Raw genomic sequence first — 19,213 nt, forward strand, 5'->3', positions numbered from 1 at the left:
GGCACTCCTGCCTTTTTTTAAATGCTCTTAGCGGACGTGTCAACCTATGGGAGTGAGGGCGTTGAAAAGCACACTCAGGCATCTTGCAGACGCCCTTGTCCAGAGCAACTTACAATGAATTTCTCGGTTTGAATTATTATCTTAAGTTCTTTACCTGCTATATTTGATAGTAAAGTGACAGGTCTGTTAACACATTTCTTTATTGTAGTAGTGCTATATGTTTCGGGTACTACTGTGCTTTGGCCAGGAATCGAATCTGGGTCAACTGCTTGGAAGGCAGCTATGCTCACCACTATACCACCAATGCTCATATGTGGTGCTTGCAACGCTGGGTAATTTTGTTCCAACTTGTTAACAGTGCTACCTGAGCGTCAAAGTGTGTTGGTTGCAGCTTCTGTTTATCTACAGAGTGCTAATGCTATGTGCTGTGCTGTGTTGTTCAGGAGCTCTGCAGGGTTCTTGGAGCGGACACTGAGCCTTGGAGAGGCTGAGGCCCTGGAGGTCCTGGAAGGGGTGTGGGGCAGCCTGAAGAGTCGCCCAGCCCGCTGGGAGGACTGCGTGGCGTGGGCCCGCTGCCAGTGGGAGACCCTCTACAACAACGACATCACGCAACTGTTGCACTGTTTTCCTCCAGGACAGGTACCTTCACACTGATGAAAACAATTCATTACATTTTATTATAGTACCGTACTAAATCACGAAAAACGGCACGCACCCACTTTGAGAAACCCTGACTAACACAACTGTGGTGGTTAGAGATGGTCTCCCTGCTCTTCTATTGAGACATTTAGATCCTGTGGTCTCTGGTAGGACCACTACTGGTTGACAAGTGGTACTGCCTGAAGGTCAAAATTCTCCCCTGAGCAAGCAAGTGTTCCATATTAGCTCACTCACGCAGAAACACCAATGGAAAGACAGGGACCCTGTTTTGTCGGTAACTTCACCGCAATAAAGTGTTTATTACGAAATAATATATAACACGCCACAATATCATCATTATGCAGGTTTAAATGTCATGACATTTGTCAAATTATTAGCCATTGATTGATATATTGAGTACGACAACACTAGTGTCACCCGTCACTCTGTAATGACTTTGGTTCCCATTTCAAAACGTGCTCATTGTGGTGTGTATATTAGTTTTCATAAGCTGGTGAGGCATGCAGACAGGGTGGTGTCACATGTTGTATGGTGTCACACCTGAGGGGACCAGGGAGGAAGGATTACTGACAACCCAAACAGAGCCCCGCTAACCCCGGTCCCAGGCCAGCGGCTGGGCCTGTCTAGCCTGGTGGTGATATCCCTGCTAGATGACGGCTAATAGAAATTCCTCTGACTGATGAGACCCATTCCATTCCATTCCATTCATATCCTGTTTAAAGCACTTTTAGTAGGGTTTGGATGAGTGAAATGAACTAGATTTGCTTCATGTTGGTCTACTTGGGAATAGATTTCTAATTATGTGCCATAACAAACACTCGGGAATATAGAGCTATTTAACAATTATTTTAACGAAGAAAAATACATTTAAAAATCTCTTATGGCAGCTTTAACCACGTTGTCTTACAGAACAGTGTCGCACGAAAATAGGGAAAATAGCCAATTTTCCATTTTGCAAGCGTTGGTGGTATAGTGGTGCCTTCTAAGCAGACCGGGGTTTGATTCCAGGCCATTGCAAAATATTTATTAGTAGGCTTAGGCTACTTTAAACATGTAGCCAAGTCACAATTTATTATAGTCACATTTTATTAATATCACAAAACATGTCCAAAAGGGCTGTAGAGAAAAACAAGCAGTAAAACAATTGTAACAAAAACAAGTACTGCAAATACATACAAATGCATACAAAGTTATTGTAACGCTGTGTGTGTTATTGTATCCTCAGTGTAATTGTAACCATCTTCAACCTTGTAGGTTATTCGTTATTTTTGAAAGAAAATATAATGTTTTCGCCCAGTGGTGTAAAGTAATTAAGTACATGTACTCAAGTACCGTACTGTACTTAGTTACATTTTTTTGGTATTTTTACTTAACTGGAGTATTTCCAGTTTTCAGTACTTTTACTTCTACTCAACTACATCTCAGAGGCAAATATTGTATTTACTCCACTACAATTATATGAAAACTTGAGTTAGTTACTTTGTAGATTTAGATTATTATCACAAAACATACACTAACCACCTCAGCCCTATGTACATTCACAACACAATGTGTTTACTTTTACTCAGGTACATTTTGAATTCCGGACTTCTACCTGTAACAGAGTATTTCTACATTGCAGTATTGATACTTTAACTTAAGTAAAACATGTGAGAACTTTTTCCACCACTGTTTTCGCCTATAATGACATGCCCGAATATGGGGGCACAATGTTGAAAGTGGTTAGCCCCCTGAGCAGCACAGTGCTGGGTAAAATGCAGAGAAATAATTTCCCTCAGGTGATCAGTAAATACCCTTTATTATGTTCATGTTGTCAGGGACATGAGTCATGCCCACATCATGGTACATCTCTGGTTCTGTAATACACACACCCATTCCTAAATGTCACAGTGGTTCCGTTACTGCCATCAACCAAAGACAAAACCATTAACACACATATCTAGCAGTTCTACTTTTTAAGTTCCTGCTTTTTGCTTTAGCGTAGTTCTCTTTCTCATGGGATGTGGGTCAAGTCAGTTGAGGTTTTGTTGTTTTCCACATAAAACTAGTGCAACCGCTTTTGACCACAAAGCAACCTGAGGAAGTACGATAAATATGACGAATACATCACCTGTTACACAATGACCACACGTGTTGGGTTTGACAGATAAGTAACTTTTAATGCACAGGTTCTCAAAGTGGGGTCCAGGAACTCCCAGGGGTCCTTGAGTGGATTCCAGGGGGTCCCCGCCAAAATGAGCAACAGTTTCAACACTAAAGCACTATTGAATTTTTTTGGCTATTCGAAAATAGCCCATCTAAAAGCTGCATTGTGAGCTGTTAGATCAGCTATTGTTTTTTTTCAAATGAAAAATCTTCTTATGGCACAAACACTTTCAGATGGTGGTCTGTGGCCAAATACATGTCAGTTTGGGGGTCCTTGACATGAAAATGTTTGAGAACAACTGCTTTAATGGCTTGTGGCTTTGTTTGAGACATCGTGCTTGAACATGACACCCCATGTCTATTGTGTAAAATAGAGTTGATTGATAAACTGCTGTGGTGGAAAAAGTACTCAAATTCTTTACTTAAGTAAGTACCAATACTGCAATATAGAAATAGTCCAGAATTAAAAACTCACTTGAGTAAAAGTACAAAAGTATTGGCATCAAAATGTACTTAAAGTACCAAAAGTAAAAGTACTAAAATGTTTGAAAATAGCAGATCTACAAGCTCACAACGTGTCGTGATGCGACGCGTTGTGAGCTTGTAGATCTGCTATTTTCAAATAGCCTTAAGTGGTTAATGTATGTTTTATAATGTAATAATTGATATCTGCAAAGTAACTAGTAACTAAAGTATTCAAGTATTTGTAGTGGAGTAAAAGTACAATATTTGCCTCTGAGATGTAGTGGAATAAAAGTAAAAGTATTAGAAATTGGAAATACTCAAGTAAGAATACCTCACAATTGTACTCAAGTACAGTACTTAAATAAATGTACTTAGTTACTTTCCACCACTGATAAACCGCTGTGATCTTATGAATCGCAAAATATGCTGGCTTTACTGACATACTGTCTGTATGTTGTTGAGATCAGGTAAAAAAATACTTATATACTGTAGAAGTACCTTTACATCTGGTCATGAAATGCTAATAAGTGAATACATGTCACAGAGGAAGGCAGAGGTAAGTAACTGCATAACGTATTGCATCATAACTCAGTGCTCCGACAGGCTGTCTGGAAATCAGCAGGTCACCGGTACGCCTCCCGGCCCACTCAGTAATAAATGTGTCCCTGAGCAAGACACTTATCTCCAAGACACCCTTATCTGCTACCCCCCCGGGCGCTCATTATAACCATCTGAGCAGCCATCAGCTGAGTGAAGCTGAAACCGAATGTCCCCCGCAGGACTAATAAGGTCTACAAAAACATTGACATTTTGATTAAAACCCATCTTAGCCATTCACAATGAGCACCAGTGGTGGAAAAAGTACTCAAATGCTTTACTTAAGTAAAAGTATCAATACTGCAATGTAGAAATGCTCTGTTACAAGTAAAAGTCCGGAATTCAAAATCGACTTGAGTAAAAGTACAAAAGTATTGGAAACAAAATGTACTTAAAGTACCAAAAGTAAAAGTTCTACATTTTTTGAAAATAGCAGATCTACAAGCTCACTTGTAGATCGGTTATTTTCAAATATAATAATGTATATCTGCAAAGTAACTAGTAACTAAAGTTTTCAAATAATTGTAGTGGAGTAAAAGCACAATATTTGCCTCTGAGATGTAGCGGAGTGAAGTAAAAGTATAGATAGAGTATTGGAAATACTCCAGTAAAGTAAAAGTACCTCAAAATTGTACTTGAGTATACCAAGGGCCCCAACGGAAACAAGTCTGCAAGGACTTTTTTGGTTGGACCTTTTAGACAAAAGTATTATAAATGTAACTGTGTTGTTGTACATTATTTTTGCCTAATACAATTTTCAATCAATCAATCAATCAATCAATCAAAGTACAGTACTTGAGTAAATGTACTTTGTTACTTTACACCACTGACGAGCACTGAGGTCTATTTCTGCCATTCAGAGAGTGATTTATTATCCGTCGTCTCCCTTACAACGTGCCAGGGTCACTCATCCTAACAAGACAACGAGACAACAGAAGTGCTTCTTTGTTGTTGAAAGGGCTAATGCTGCAGATAGCCTTTTGATGCCACAGAAAGCCCCCCTACTGGGAAGACAACGTTAACAGAGAGACAGACGCACTCGGCACTGCTGTGAAGACAGCGTTTTAACAGAGACAGACGTGCTCAGCAAGCAGCCTCTCTCCTCTAGTCCAACATATGGACCAGTTGGTCACATCAAAGCTCTGAGCCGCTTTTGTTCCTCGTCTTTATCAGGCCCACAAACTGTGTGGAGAACACACACCTGATAACAATATTAGTCTGTCTGTCCCATGGGAATGCTGTAGGACTCCTGCTAGGTCAGGTATGCGGTTATGGGGTTATTATTAAGTGTTAAATCATAGAATTCAAACATTATGCCCCATTATAATGCCATAAGTTCAAGACCACTGACAAGTGCTTATATCAGAAAAATATCAACTTTGTGGCTATTTAAAGGTGATATTTTTGGGTTAAAACTACATTTTTTTGTTCTATATTCTGATAGTAATCAGTGCTGTAGAGTGTTTGTTCGGTAATAGGGGTCTCCCCGTCTCTCCAGCTCTTTAATTAACAGAAAATACATTTTCAGGATGGTTGCCAGTTTCAACCAATCTGTAGATATAGCCCATTATCAGCTTCAATTGTATAGTGTTCCAATACACATTTTGTCTGCTAATTGTTTTGTGTCATCACTTCCAATTTCACTTGTTCATTCTGTAAATGAATGCACGAGTTCACTCTCCTGATTCATTATCTGTGTGACACATTGTGAGCTTTTTGATAGATGGGCTATTTTCGGCAGACATTTGCTTTAGAGGGGAAAAGTATAGACTCTTTAAGTACGTTTTTGCATTACACCAGTGTTAAAGCCAAGATTGCATTACATGAGATTAGGTGTGTTTGTGTGTGTGTGTGTGTGTGTGTGTGTGTGTGTGTGTGTGTGTGTGTGTGTGTGTGTGTGTGTGTGTGTGTGTGTGTGTGTGTGTGTGTGTGTGTGTGTGTTGGAATGCATCTTGTAATTGCTGTCGGCGGTTGATAAGGCATTCTTTCCTCTCTGCTTCTCCTCAGCTGACGAGCTCTGGTCTGCCCTTCTGGTCTGGAACCAAGAGATGTCCTCACCCGCTGACCTTTGACCCTGACAATGTGAGTTTTACACAGCCTTTTGTTCAATCAGATAATTCAGTGTTCCCCGTGTGGAGCCTACCTGGTGAGGCCCTTGAAACAGTCAATGGGAACAGCTGACACGGAGGTCTGGTTCGCATTCTGTCATCGTCTCAACCTGTTAGTCAGTGGTGGGCAGTAACTAAGAACATTTACTTGAGTAGTAAGTACCTAAGTAAATGTTTTGAGTATCTGTACTTTACTTTAGTATTTGTGTTTTTCTGAGCTTATGACTTTCACTCCTCCACATTGCAAAGACAAATATTGTACTTTTGACTCCCGGGACTCAAACGTACACAAATGCATTATTAATTAATTACTGAAGTTATGAAATTTTGGGGGAAGACAGCAATGCATGTTGCAAAGAAAATTTACTTGGTCATTTGTACGTTTTAATACTTAAGTATATTTAAAAGCAAGTACTCCAGTAACTCAAGTACAAATTTGACTGAGCAACCTTAACTTTTCGTTGAGTAATATTTGACTGGGGTTGAGTACTTTGTCCACCACTGCTGGTAGTTGGTATTGCTCATGCTTGCTGCTGTATATTGGATTCTAAGCTGTTTACGATGTGGCTCGATACGACAGAGGACTGACATGACAGGCTCGCCCACATGAAGTCTGAGAACCATATTTGAGCCACGCATGTGGATTCTGAGATCCACATGATTCCAATTGCTTAAAGATTTGTTTGGGTTATGTTATGCTTTATTCAGATATAGGACAGTGAACAGAGAAAGGAAAGGAGTGAGAGAGATGGGGGATGACGTGAATAAAAGTACTTATTCAAACTCGGATTCAAACCGCGGGGACAGCATAGCCTTATTTATGTCTATATGTTGTCCTGTTTATTGTGTATCGTTTTGCTCTTGTATATTTGAGTTTTTGTTTTTGTTACTGAGTGTACAGCACTTTGGTTCAACACTGTTGTTTTAAATGTGCTTGGATTATGTGGTATGTGTTCTTAAGGACTTGTCATACCAAGCACTATAACTATAACTATAACTGTATTCATTCACCATTGTCATTGTTATAGTTGTGGTGTGGATTGTGCCATCCACTTGAGTTTAGCCATTTTTAAAACTATATCTTTATAGTTATAGAGTGCTGGGCGTGAATGGCACTTTCCTCAGCTATCCCCTGAGGCGCCCTTACAGCAGAGCTACTGACATGATAATAGACATAAGTAATGGGCCATTCACACACAACTATAACTATAACCATAACTGAACCAGCTCAGTGGCCTTCTGGTTAGAGGGTCTGCCCTAAGAGTGGTAGTTCAGGGTTTGATTCCCTGGGCTGCACTATACAGATCACTGCGACAAGGCTTACTTACTATAAATAAAGATATCATTGGAAAAATCGTTTTCACTCAAGTGGATGGCAAAGTCCACACCACAACTATAACAAAGACAATGATAAACAATATAGTTATCGTTGCAGTGCTTTGCGTGAACGGCCCTTTAGACATTATAATGGTTTACACACACACACACACACACACACACACACACACACACACACACACACACACACACACACACACACACACACACACACACACTTCACATTCAACAACTGATCATCCATCCCCTGTACGTCAAACGCAGAACATCCCCTGTCACAGTTCAGACCCGAGGCATATGACAAACACAGGAAACAGGAAGTCATTCATCCATGTGAGCCTCCGTGACGCGTCCGTTCCATATGTGTTGGTTGTGGTCTCCATAGCAATAAACGTCATCAAAGGTCCAGCTGTGAACATGGAAGAAGTTGTGTATTATGACCTATCAATGGCAGTGTACAAATGGAACCATTTGTACAAATGGTACAAATTGGTTCCTTGGTACCACAAATGGAACCATTTGTACACTCCCAGCGGTACAGGTCAATAAGTGTCCATTTGGTACCCCTGGTGGTCCCTGGACCAGACGTTGAGAAACAGCCATCTATGGCACACTCTCTTCTTCTGTTCTGTCCGTCTGTCCTCAGTATGCTCTCCTTAGACCTTCCAAAAAGTGTGTGCTCAAATAACCATGCTCCTTGAGGGGGTTCCAAATGGCCCCTTACGGGTGTGTAACTCTGAGAGTGTACAAATGGAACCAAATGGACCCGTAGGGGTCCATTTGGTTCCATTTGTACACTCTCAGAGTTATGGGGGTCCTTGAAATTAAAAAGTTTGAGAACCACCGCTACACAAAACAGAACAGAGGCTTCATTAGAATCATTGGAAACACCTGTGAAGGAAGTAAGGAAGAGGCTCTTCTTTCCGATGTGGCTGCTGTGCATAGAGCCTATTGGGTTCATGGAGAGACTGCCACGATTTGCATAATATGGACTTCCACCAGACTTCACCATCTTGCCTGTTAACACCTCTCTTTACTTCCTCCACATGTCCATCTCTCCTCTCTTGTGTTTTCCTCTTTTCCCCCCTTCTGTCTGGGTCACTTACAGTATCCTCATGTCTCTCGCAGACAATGCTGAAGGAACAAAGGGCAGGAACCAGGAATGTAGTTCTCTACAGGCAGAGTGCAGCACAGCAGCTTCAAACACCATTCACAGCCTTTTGACAGCCCTTTAATACCTGCCATAAATCTACCCAGTCACCCTGTGAATCTGGGGCGACGTGTCACCGTGAATCTGACATCATGCTCTGACACTTCAAATGAAAGAGAGTATTGCTATGAACTAGCGCTTAAGTAGTTTTAACTTAACGTAATGAAGTTATTCCACATACAATTAACACATCTTATGTTAAAACCTTCAACAGCTGTTTGTGTTAGGATAATTTAGGAGGTAATGGCCGTTCCAATGTGTAGTTCAATTTAATATCTGGATCTTGTTTATTTGATACACTTATTTGTTTTAGCTCTTGCTCTATGATTTTCCTATTTGTCTCATCTGTTTAAGAAAGTATAGATGATATATTGCACTTTTACCTTAGCGCTAGGTATGCTCTTAGTTGCTCTTGTTTTAGAAGAGAAGGCACTTAAGACTTCCGGTGATTAGTAGTTTTCTTGCCTACCTATGTCGAACGCACTTATTGTAAGTCGCTTTGGATAAAAGTGTCCGCTAAATGACTGTAATGTAATATACAGTAATGTAATATTTGGTCTGGTCTGGGGTTTCTGTTAATAATATTGTTGAGTGAATACAGCAATTATTGATGTTGTGTGCCATTTTGTTTGTAGACTACCCATATGGATTATGTGACGGCAGCAGCAAACCTGTATGGTCAAATGTACGGGATCGCGGGGGGGACCAGAGACCATGTGGCCATCAGAGCAGTCCTGGGGAGTGTCCGCGTTCCTCATTTCACACCAACGTCCTCTGTGAAGATCCATGTAACGGACGAGGAGATGGAGGACGAGAAGAAGAAAGGAAGTGATGATGCTGGTGAGTAATAGAACTACAGCTGGAACTATTGATTATTTACTCAGCGATTATTCTATCGATTACTTTTCCGATTAATCAAATAATCAAGAAGCAGATTTTTTTGGATAATATTTTTTAAATATATATATATTTTTTTTAATAATTGACTAAATTGAGAGAGTTCCTTCCTTTCCTTTCAAGGCTAAATACAGAAAATCTAGTCTATTAACTACTTCAGCTCTGTTTTATACTTTGTTGTACAATGATACAAACAATACAGAAAATACCAATCAACGTCTTGTGAGCTTGTAGATCTCGGTATTTCGATTAGCAATATCTTTTTTTAGAATCGATTAACTTGATTCGTTCGATTAACTGTTGCACCCCTAAATGTAACGGTAACCATGTTGTTGCTTTCAACAATCTAGCTGTGTCTGCCTGTGTGTGTCCTCCTTTGACTGTCTCTCTGACCCCCAGGAAAGGCCCGACTAGAGGAGCTGAAAGAACAGTTGTCCTCTTTGCCTGTGGACAGCTTAGCCATGCAGATGCACCCCGTCGACTTTGAGAAGGTAAAGCTCTTCTGCACGCTGCATAGGTTACGGGCCACACATACACAGAGGTGACAGGGCTTTAGAAGGCATCCATGGGCGGATCTGTGGGTGTCCCCAAAACGTTTCCTTCATCTTTTGGTCCCCGGTGACCCAGATCTACGCGGGTCCCCTCCGGCAGACTTAATGAAACAAAGTCATCTTATGTCTGTCTGTCTATTGCAATGCCACATGGGGAGAGAAACTTAAAAAGTGCACTGGTGAACAGTGACCAGTGTGGACTTAAGACCACTAGGGTTTTTTAATAGACACTGAGGAGCCTTGTATATTGTTGGTAGGTCCTTGCTCGGTCAAACCAGACAACTCTTCTACATTCTTTGAATGCTACAGCCTCTGTAACTCCACCTCGCAAACATTGAGACATGAATCTGTCATCTGTTCGTCATCATTTCCGTTCACTATATATATATATATTTTTTAAATATACATTTTTTATTCCCATTTCTGCGGCAAGCTAGATAGGTAGACTTTGACCCAAACTGACACTTCATCCTGTGTGTGTGTGTGTGTGTGTGTGTGTGTGTGTGTGTGTGTGTGTGTGTGTGTGTGTGTGTGTGTGTGTGTGTGTGTGTGTGTGTGTGTGTGAGTGTGTGAGTGTGTGAGTGAGTGAGTGAGTTCTAACAGCTAAAGAAAAAATATTTCTGTTTTTTTCTTTTAATATATATTTTACATACAAAGTTGCATTGCTATGCATTTCTGTTTACACATTCTGTTAAAACATACAAGTTTTTCCTAGTTATTTCCTTGTATGATTAAGGAACTAGTAAAGGAAATGCGTTGGCCGGGAATCGAACCCGGGTCAACTGCTTGGAAGGCAGCTATGCTCACCACTATACCACCAACGCTTACTTTCAACATGTCGTATTTACATAAGAGAGAGAGAGAAGGAGACAGCCTCCCCTTTGAGAGAGGCCACCACATGCAGACCTGGCTTATGGGAGACAGACTGTCAAACCGCAGCATACAGATGACAGAGCCAACAGAGCTGTACTTTCTAACTACGTGCCCACTGTACCAATACATCAGAAACACATACTACAAACACACAAGACCGTTTGAAAACATGACTAATAATGAAAAACTCCCATATCTGCTGGGTGAAGTAGAGCAATGTCCAATGTGTTCTTTTTTCTACATAGTATATTTGATTGCAAAGTTGCAATGTGACACAGTTCTATTTGCCTGTGTTTTTCTAAATGTTGTTTGTTTTTATTTCACATTTGCCTTGGCATTGTAAACGTATGTTTCCCATGCCAATAAAGCCCCTTTGAACAGAATTGTATCGAGATAGACGGGTGTCTTTATGTTAAATTAGTCAACTCTAACATCAAAAGCAGATGAGAAGACAGAAGTGACAGTATCCTATTTGGTAATTAATTAGTTAGGCGGAAACATTTGCAAATGATGTGTTCCAGCTTCCTACAGTCTGTCTCCAGAGCATGTCCTTGGATGCCGTGGGCCCAAATTGACATATGATCTTGAAAATGAAGATGATTATTATCCACTTATAACCCCATACACTTAGTTGACCGATGTCCCCCAGGGCTCTATACTAGGTATTAGTATAGTATTTCCCTCTATACCAAATAGCTTAGACAAAAACAGGTGATCTACTTGTAGATCTGCTATTTTCACCAAACGTTTGCCCCAGAATAGGGATGTATAGGGTTCAAGTGGAATTAGCTGATTTCAGTTTAGTGTGAAATGCAGTTTCACTACCCCCTTCCCCCCACCCCTCCCCCCTCCATTGATTGTCCCTGTGTCTTTTCGCACACTGTCCTCGACTACGTCAACCCAGGGGCCTTTGAAGTGGCACGCTCGGAGCCCTGAAGGCCTGATGTCCCTCCATAATATAACACCTCCATTGTCTGTACCGGCACACTCCCCTGCCCTCCCCCTATCAACTATTTAGCACCCTCTCTTTGGACATTACATCACTTTCAACCTGGTGTCCCTATATATTGGGCATCATTTTAGGCAAAACGTTTCAAAAAACAAGAACCAAAAAACTCAAGTTTCAACATTTTACCACGTAGCAAAAATATCTGATCTACGAGCTCACAACATGTAACGCAGTTGCATCCATGTGATGTTTTTCCTCATTAGTGGCATGAAACTATAGGCTGATTTTGTTGTTTGTTTTCCAGTTCAGCTGATTGGAAATATGGCAGGTTGAGGCGCGTAAGCAACACAGCTAATACAGTTAATAACGGGGTGTGTTAGATTTACGTTTGCCCAGAGCCAATGTGCAAGCATAGACAGACAGTCAACCAGTATTGTCGATGCACATTGACAATGCACATTAGACACACCTAAATCAGCTGTGCTGCATACCTCACGGTATACGGTTGATTGATGTACTTTTAATTAGTAAGACATGAGAACAACAGTACATGGAAGTACAAATTCACAATACAAGGTCCACTAAACTGGAAGGCTCATAAAGCATGGCATAAGAGACAGAAAAAATATGTACAAGAGAAAAAAAAGGAAAAGTTTGCGGAGGGGGGTGGGGGTTGGTGGGGTTAGGTTAAGACTTTGACAGGGGCCATTTTCGAATTGCAGCCTCCTGAAGGTGTATATTTAGGGCAGTTTTGAAAGTGAGTAGGGTTTTACACTCCTTTACTCCTTTTGGTAGGGCATTCCACATTTCTGTTAAGGTCAGCCAGCCTTATGCAGCCTGCCATGTTTTTTAGCCTGCTGTAGTTTTTAACCTGAACTGGAAAACAAACTGCAAAATCAGCCTAGGGGTTCACCCCCCTTTTGTCGATGAGTCAAGCAAGAGTGAGCGCGCAGGCCCCAGTGGGGGGTAGGCAAGTGATGAAGGTGGATGAGGTAAGTCACGTATACATATCAGATATCACCCATGATAAGAATGAGACCCCTAAAGTGCCACCCCCGCGTGCCATCCCACCCCTTCTCGTTCCGCTCATCACTGCCTATACCTGTAGTGTGTGTCTGTGTGTGTGTGTGTATGGACGGAGCGGAATGTGTGTAGGAGGATTCCGCTCAGGCATCAGGTTGCCGGTGTTGGAGCTTACCTCACAGAGCCCTACAGCTAGCCTGGTGTGACTGTCCTGTATGTCGCCACATTGGCCCTTTGTAAAGTGGCGGTACCTGCAGCATGACCTCACTGGCCACCTGTCCATCACGGCACAAATCACATTTTCGGGGGGTGAGCAGGTCGCGTATTTTAGAGTCATTAATGTGACACGGCCAACAAAGGCTTCAAAGCTCAAAGCGGGCAGGCGGAGTATCACATCATAGAGCTTTGTTTTGTGTGAAATGACGCAACGAATGAATGAGTGAGTGAATTCATTCATTCATTAAATACGGGGTCTTCAACAGGGGGTCCGGGACCGCTAGGGGGTCCTTAGAGTTACTACAGGGGGGCCGGGATGAAGCCCCTGTTTCATCTCTCTCTCAGCTAAGGGGTCCCTGGCCTGAAAACGTTGAAGACCCCTGCATTAAATGGTCTTGCCTCTTAATAATTGAATAAAATGCACCCTTCTAACTTTTTGTGTATCCCCGAAATGATTGGATATACTGGATTTGTAGCAATTTGTAGCAATTGTAGCATGTTATAATCATGTATATATATATATATATATATATATATATATAGTATATATTTATTTATTTTTACAGAAAAAAATATCCAATTTTACATCAAGGTGCCCACTCTTCCTTAGTGCCCACTCTTCCTGTTAACCTCCACAGAGGATGAACCATACTGATTTTGGTGACCCTGTGACCTTTCCTCAAGTGCCACTTTCAGGCCAAAATGTCAATTTTGCACACACGATTATCTCCTAATCTACTGGGTTTGGAATATGACATAATAAAAAGTAATATACTGTATTTTTATTATTGTATTTGCTACAGGATGATGACTCAAACTTCCACATGGATTACATTGTTGCTGTCTCTAACCTGAGAGCAGAGAACTACGACATCCCTGCAGCTGATCGTCTCCAGGTTAGACATTTATAACATTATGTTTAACAGGATTATTATGTTTATCATTATGCTTAACATTATGTATCTGAGAGCAGAGAACTATGACATCCCTGCAGCTGATTGACACCATATAGTCAAACATTCATATCATGATGCTTATAATCTAATGTGAATCGTAGAATCTAGTCTAGTGAAACATGCGCGTGACGTCATTAAAATACCGCCCTGCCAGTACAAAAATCCCCATGACACCGCTGGTGACAACCACACATTAGTATTGCAATAATGTTTATACATCTACACAAAAAGTTATTAATTATTTCTTTCTTATTTACTGTGTCAGTACTTTGTGCACACTCATTTCCCAAATTATATACACAAATACTTCTTTATACTGTGTATATATACCGCTTTCAACCTGCCGCCCCTATTTTCGGGCATGTCGAGTTACAGTTTCAAATTTAAATGTTTTTATTAAAATGTTATATAAATGTCTATGTTCGCTATGAATAAAGGTGTGCCTTGAGATTTTGACTTGCCCTTTGGTGCAAAGGGCAAGTCACCTCCTCACCTCCCCTATACTATACCATCCTCCCCCAGGCTAGTGTTTTGGATTAGCTTGCCTTGTGCACACACCTGCCCTGAAGCCCCGGTGGTGACAGCCTCCTAAACCCTCCTCACCTTTTGTTTCCTGAGGCAGAACTAATCACAGCACTTTACCTGTCGCCCCAGAGGTGACACCTGAGCCACCAGCAGCAGCACTGCACACACACACACACACACACACACACACACACACACACACACACACACACACACACACACACACACACACACACACACACACACACACACACACACACACTGCTAGGCAGATGGAGGGGTTGGGGGTGGGGTGACATTGGTTGGGGACACAATGGGGGTTCCTCCTGTGTAATGGTACTGAGATGCTGTGCGTGTTGGATCTTGTTTTGTTGATGACTTCACCCTAATTTAGACTTTGTCGTGCGACGGTGTCTCTCGCCGAAAAATAACTGGGTTTCAGCGAGTGACACCATCGAAAGGCTGTACTTTCATCTGCAAACTTCTAATAAAGTATTCAATAAATAAATAAAAAGTCTGATGTCTAAATTTGGCCTTGCTTCCCATTTAAAGGTGCTGCCTGTAAGTGATATGTTTTGGTTAAAACATAAAAACATTTATCAGCTTAAATTCTACAGTGTTCCAATTCCAATTCCCTTGTTTATTCTGTAGAGACTTCTCTTTCCTGATTGGATGAAATTGGTATCCCGACCTGAAATTGTATTTTCTGTTTACTAAAGAGCTGGAGATACGGGGAGACCCCTGTTACAAACACTCTAAAACTAGAGCTATTTAACACAGTATCATTCAAAGATTTGCCACCACTTGAACCCCAGCATCCACATTCTGGTGGGAACATTAGCAGATCTACAAGCTCACAACGTGATGGAAAAAAGAGGTTCAAGTACAGAGCCATCTTAGGTCCAGTTTACTAAAGTCTAGAGGGTTTAAGTGTATAAACAAGCAATGCAGCTTTTTTTTAAGCCAACATCTTCCTGTCTCTCCTCCGGCAGAGTAAGCGCATTGCGGGCAGGATCATCCCAGCCATCGCGACCACCACGGCGGCGGTGGCTGGCCTGATGTGCCTGGAGCTCTACAAGCTGGTGCAGGGCCACAGGAAGATGGCCTCCTACCGCTCCGCCTACGTCAACCTGGCCGTGCAGCTCTTTCAGCTCTTCCAGCCGTCCAGCCCTCAGCGTTTCACTGTGAGTGACAATACCTTGCTTACATGCCCGCAGGCACATAATGTATGGCACATTCCACAGCCTGACAGAGGTGTACTGTAATGTGCAATTGCAATTTAGGCATTTTGCAGACACTCTTACCCAGAGTGACTAACAATAAACAAGGTAAATAATCACATGAATAGAAGGCAGAGAGAACAGTGTGGTTCGTTCAAGAAACTGAAAAAATAAATAAAATCTAAATAACATTCTGTACATTCTGAAACTCGTAAGATACCGGGTAAACAATGAACATAGCATTTGCCTAAATAACATGCTATCTATATATCACGTTCTTAACATGTGCTGTCGAGGAAAAACTGATCTAAGAAACAAAAGACATGAGAACGAGTGATCAAAACATGTCTGCATAGTAGCCATTATATTGGTCAGTTAATAGCATCAATTGAAAGAGAAGGTGGCAAGAAGGGGTCCAGGGAGAGGGAAGTGCTAGGGGGTGAGGTGGAGTCTGAAGTACTGTATAGATTAACAGCCTTAAAGACGCACTGAAGTGACATTTTTGGTCATTTTATTTTGAAGGTTCAGCCCGAAACGTTGGCTCAACGACTCTAAACCAATCAGAAGGTCCCATCCCTTCAGGCTATGGGACGTTGGATCTCAATCACTTCAGCCGTGCTGGCACACGGCTAGTGTTTGTTTACAAGTGAGAGAGAGACGGCCAGTGAAGCACGTTTGCTACTACCTGGCTTATTTCGAACCTATAATGTTTTCAGATACATATTTTAGTGTGCAGATGAAGTTTAAAATGAGTAATACACTCATCTTCAATGAGATTCAAAACGGAGTATCTCTGTAATTAAAATCAGCTGTGTTTGAAGAACGTGCAGCTATGGGAATCAAACAGGTGCATGTAATCAAGATTAATTTATATTCGTGAAGGCTGTATTATGTCATCACGCAGCACGTTTTCGTTTACAGGAAGTAATTAAGATTGGCTTTTTAGGGACTTTAGATGTAAAAATTCACAAAAAATGTTTTTTTTTATTTTTTTTGGCATCTATTGTTAGGTATGCCCATATGATGACCACGGATATGCTCTAAAAGTGTGAAAAACATATTTTTCATTTCACTACACCTTTAAGCAGACTTAAGCACGTCTAAATCGGGGATAAAACTGTTGAATTATGTCCGTCCTCTCTGGAGAGTCTAAACTTTGAATGAGCTGCCTCAGAGTTAAGAGACGGCAGTTCAAAACGATCCATCTATGGCGCATAAAGCAGGTCTGTTGGACAGCTCAACGTATATAGCCACAGGCTTCTGCAGCCCACATAAGGCGAGTGAGTGAACGCACACCCGCCCATACACACCATATCTCCAGCTTTGTTTGCTCAAATCAAGTAAGTTCAATGCACAAAGGCAGGCATGATTCAAAGCAAAAGGAGAGGGCTTGTCCTGTGCAGACAGAGAGCCTTTTGGGTTTATAATCTACAGTAGCTTTAACGGTAATACCAGGCTTCTGGGCCACGGGCTGACGTTCTGCCCTGGCCAGAGGCCGTAAATCATAACAGCGACATATGAGCCAGCCAGATCTGAAAGCCAAACAGCGCATGGGGGGGGGGGGGGGGGGGGGTTATGTTTGGTTCGCCGCTGGAGAACGTGCCTGGTGAAGTAATGCCTGCCTTTCATGCCTGCCCCTTGATAGTTCACCTCTGGAAGGAGTTAGGCTTGAAAGAAACTAAGTACATTTACTCAAGTGCTGTACTTAAATTCAACTTTGAGGTACTTTTACTTTACTTGAATATCTATGTCAATTTTTCAATACTTTATACTTCTACTCCACAGCATCTCAGAGACAGATATTGCACTTTTTAATCCACTACAGTTATTTGAAAACTTTAGTTACTAGTTACTTTGTAGATTTAGATAATTTATTAGCCATTTAAACCCTTTGATTTTATACTCTGTCTATTCGAAAATGTGAGAGTACTTTTACTTTGGTAGTGTAAGTACATTTTGATAGCGATATTTGAGTATTTTTACTCAAGTAACCTTTTGAATCAGGCCCTTTTACTTGTGACAGTGTATTTCTTTAATTAAGTTTTGGTACTTTTACTTGTAAACCCCAGCATCTGTATTGTGGGGAAACCTTCGTGTGTGTGTGTGTGTGTTACCTTCACAGAAAATAGTAGGCCACTAGCGTAGAGCCCTGGGGGGACTACGGTCAACCAAATTGTAGGGCTTAAGCTGTTAAGTAAACACAACTACTGACTACTTCTTCCACCATTGGACTTGAGAGGCTGGACGTGCTCTCTCACCAGGGGCTTTGGTCTGGAGTCGGACCCCCGCCTAAAAGAGCGGGGTGGAACGGGGTCAGGCAGTGGCATTGGTGGAAAAAGTACTCACATCTTTTACTTAAGTAAAAGTATCAATACTGCAATGTAGAAGTACTCTGTTACAAGTAAAAGTCCGGAATTAAAAATATACTTGAGTAAAAGTACAAAAGTAGTAAAAAATTTACTTAGAGAACCAAAAGTAAAAGTACTAAAATGTTTCAAAATAGCAAATCTTCAAGCTCACAATGCGTCGCGATGCGACACATTGTGAGCTTGTAGATCGGCTATTTTCAAATGCAAAGTAACCAGTAACTAAGTTTTCAAATAAGTGTAGTGGAGTAAAAGTACAATATTTGCCTCTGAGATGTAGTGGAGTAGAAGTAAAAGTATAGACAATTGGAAATACTCCAGTAAAGTAAAAGTGCCTCAAAATTGTACTTAAGTACAGTGCTTGAGTAAATGTACTTATTTACTTTTCACCACTGGGCAGTGGCATTACTCTGTCCCCCTCTGGGACGTGAGGCGAGCGGTGACACGGCGCGCTGAGACAGTGCAGCTCTGGTTACAGCTATGGTTACAAGCAGAGCCAGGAACACAGCTGCGTGACGAGGTGCCATGATGACAGGGACAGCTGTGCTCTGCTACTCACTGCTTTGAATGCAGGCCTGTGCCCGCAGTTTGATATTTATCATTTGTGGAATTTCTTTGATTTTTTTTCAATTTATTTATGATATTCTTTGGAAAAATGTTGAAGAATTCTGAATGTATTTTAGATTATTTTGGAAAATCTTTTGAAATAGGCCTAATGATAATTAAAAACGAAATGTAAGAAGTGAAAAAAGGCTATTTACTCATGACCCATAAAAATGGGTTAAAATAGTTTGGGAAACAGTGCATTAGACCACAGACCCCCTGTTTGAACTAAAATAACTAGAAAAAGTGCTCCTCGGAGCACAGGTCTCCGCCAGGTCAGGTAGGTAATTGTGGGCCAGCAATTTTCTGAATTCGCCAATCAGGAGGGAATATGACAAATCGGCAGATAGAGCAGCTGTACTTTGAATATGTATTGCAATTATGTTTTCTCTGCAGTTCAAGTCGTGTCATTTAACTTTTATAGCCCCAAATCACAGCAAACGGTATCTCATGGTGACACTTTACAGGCCCCTTAGTGATGGTGGCAAGGGGAAAAAAACAGGAAGAAACC

General features: G+C 41.3%; 1 protein-coding gene across 2 annotated transcripts in view; it reads left to right on the top strand.

The window, feature by feature from the left end:
- uba7 (ubiquitin-like modifier activating enzyme 7) overlaps window positions 1–19,213 on the top strand; it is a 137,454-nt gene that overhangs the window by 63,192 nt on the left and 55,049 nt on the right. For both annotated transcript variants that reach the window (XM_084063398.1, XM_084063399.1), the window contains exons 16-21: window positions 444–639; window positions 5,875–5,949; window positions 9,159–9,363; window positions 9,820–9,911; window positions 13,836–13,928; window positions 15,506–15,697. In XM_084063398.1, coding sequence (XP_083919524.1) covers window positions 444–639; window positions 5,875–5,949; window positions 9,159–9,363; window positions 9,820–9,911; window positions 13,836–13,928; window positions 15,506–15,697 — 853 coding nt within the window. The remainder of the gene's footprint in view (window positions 1–443; window positions 640–5,874; window positions 5,950–9,158; window positions 9,364–9,819; window positions 9,912–13,835; window positions 13,929–15,505; window positions 15,698–19,213) is intronic.

This window comes from Gymnoscopelus microlampas, assembly GCF_963454915.1.
Source record: "Gymnoscopelus microlampas genome assembly, chromosome: 7".
Classification (NCBI taxonomy): Eukaryota; Metazoa; Chordata; class Actinopteri; order Myctophiformes; family Myctophidae; genus Gymnoscopelus; species Gymnoscopelus microlampas.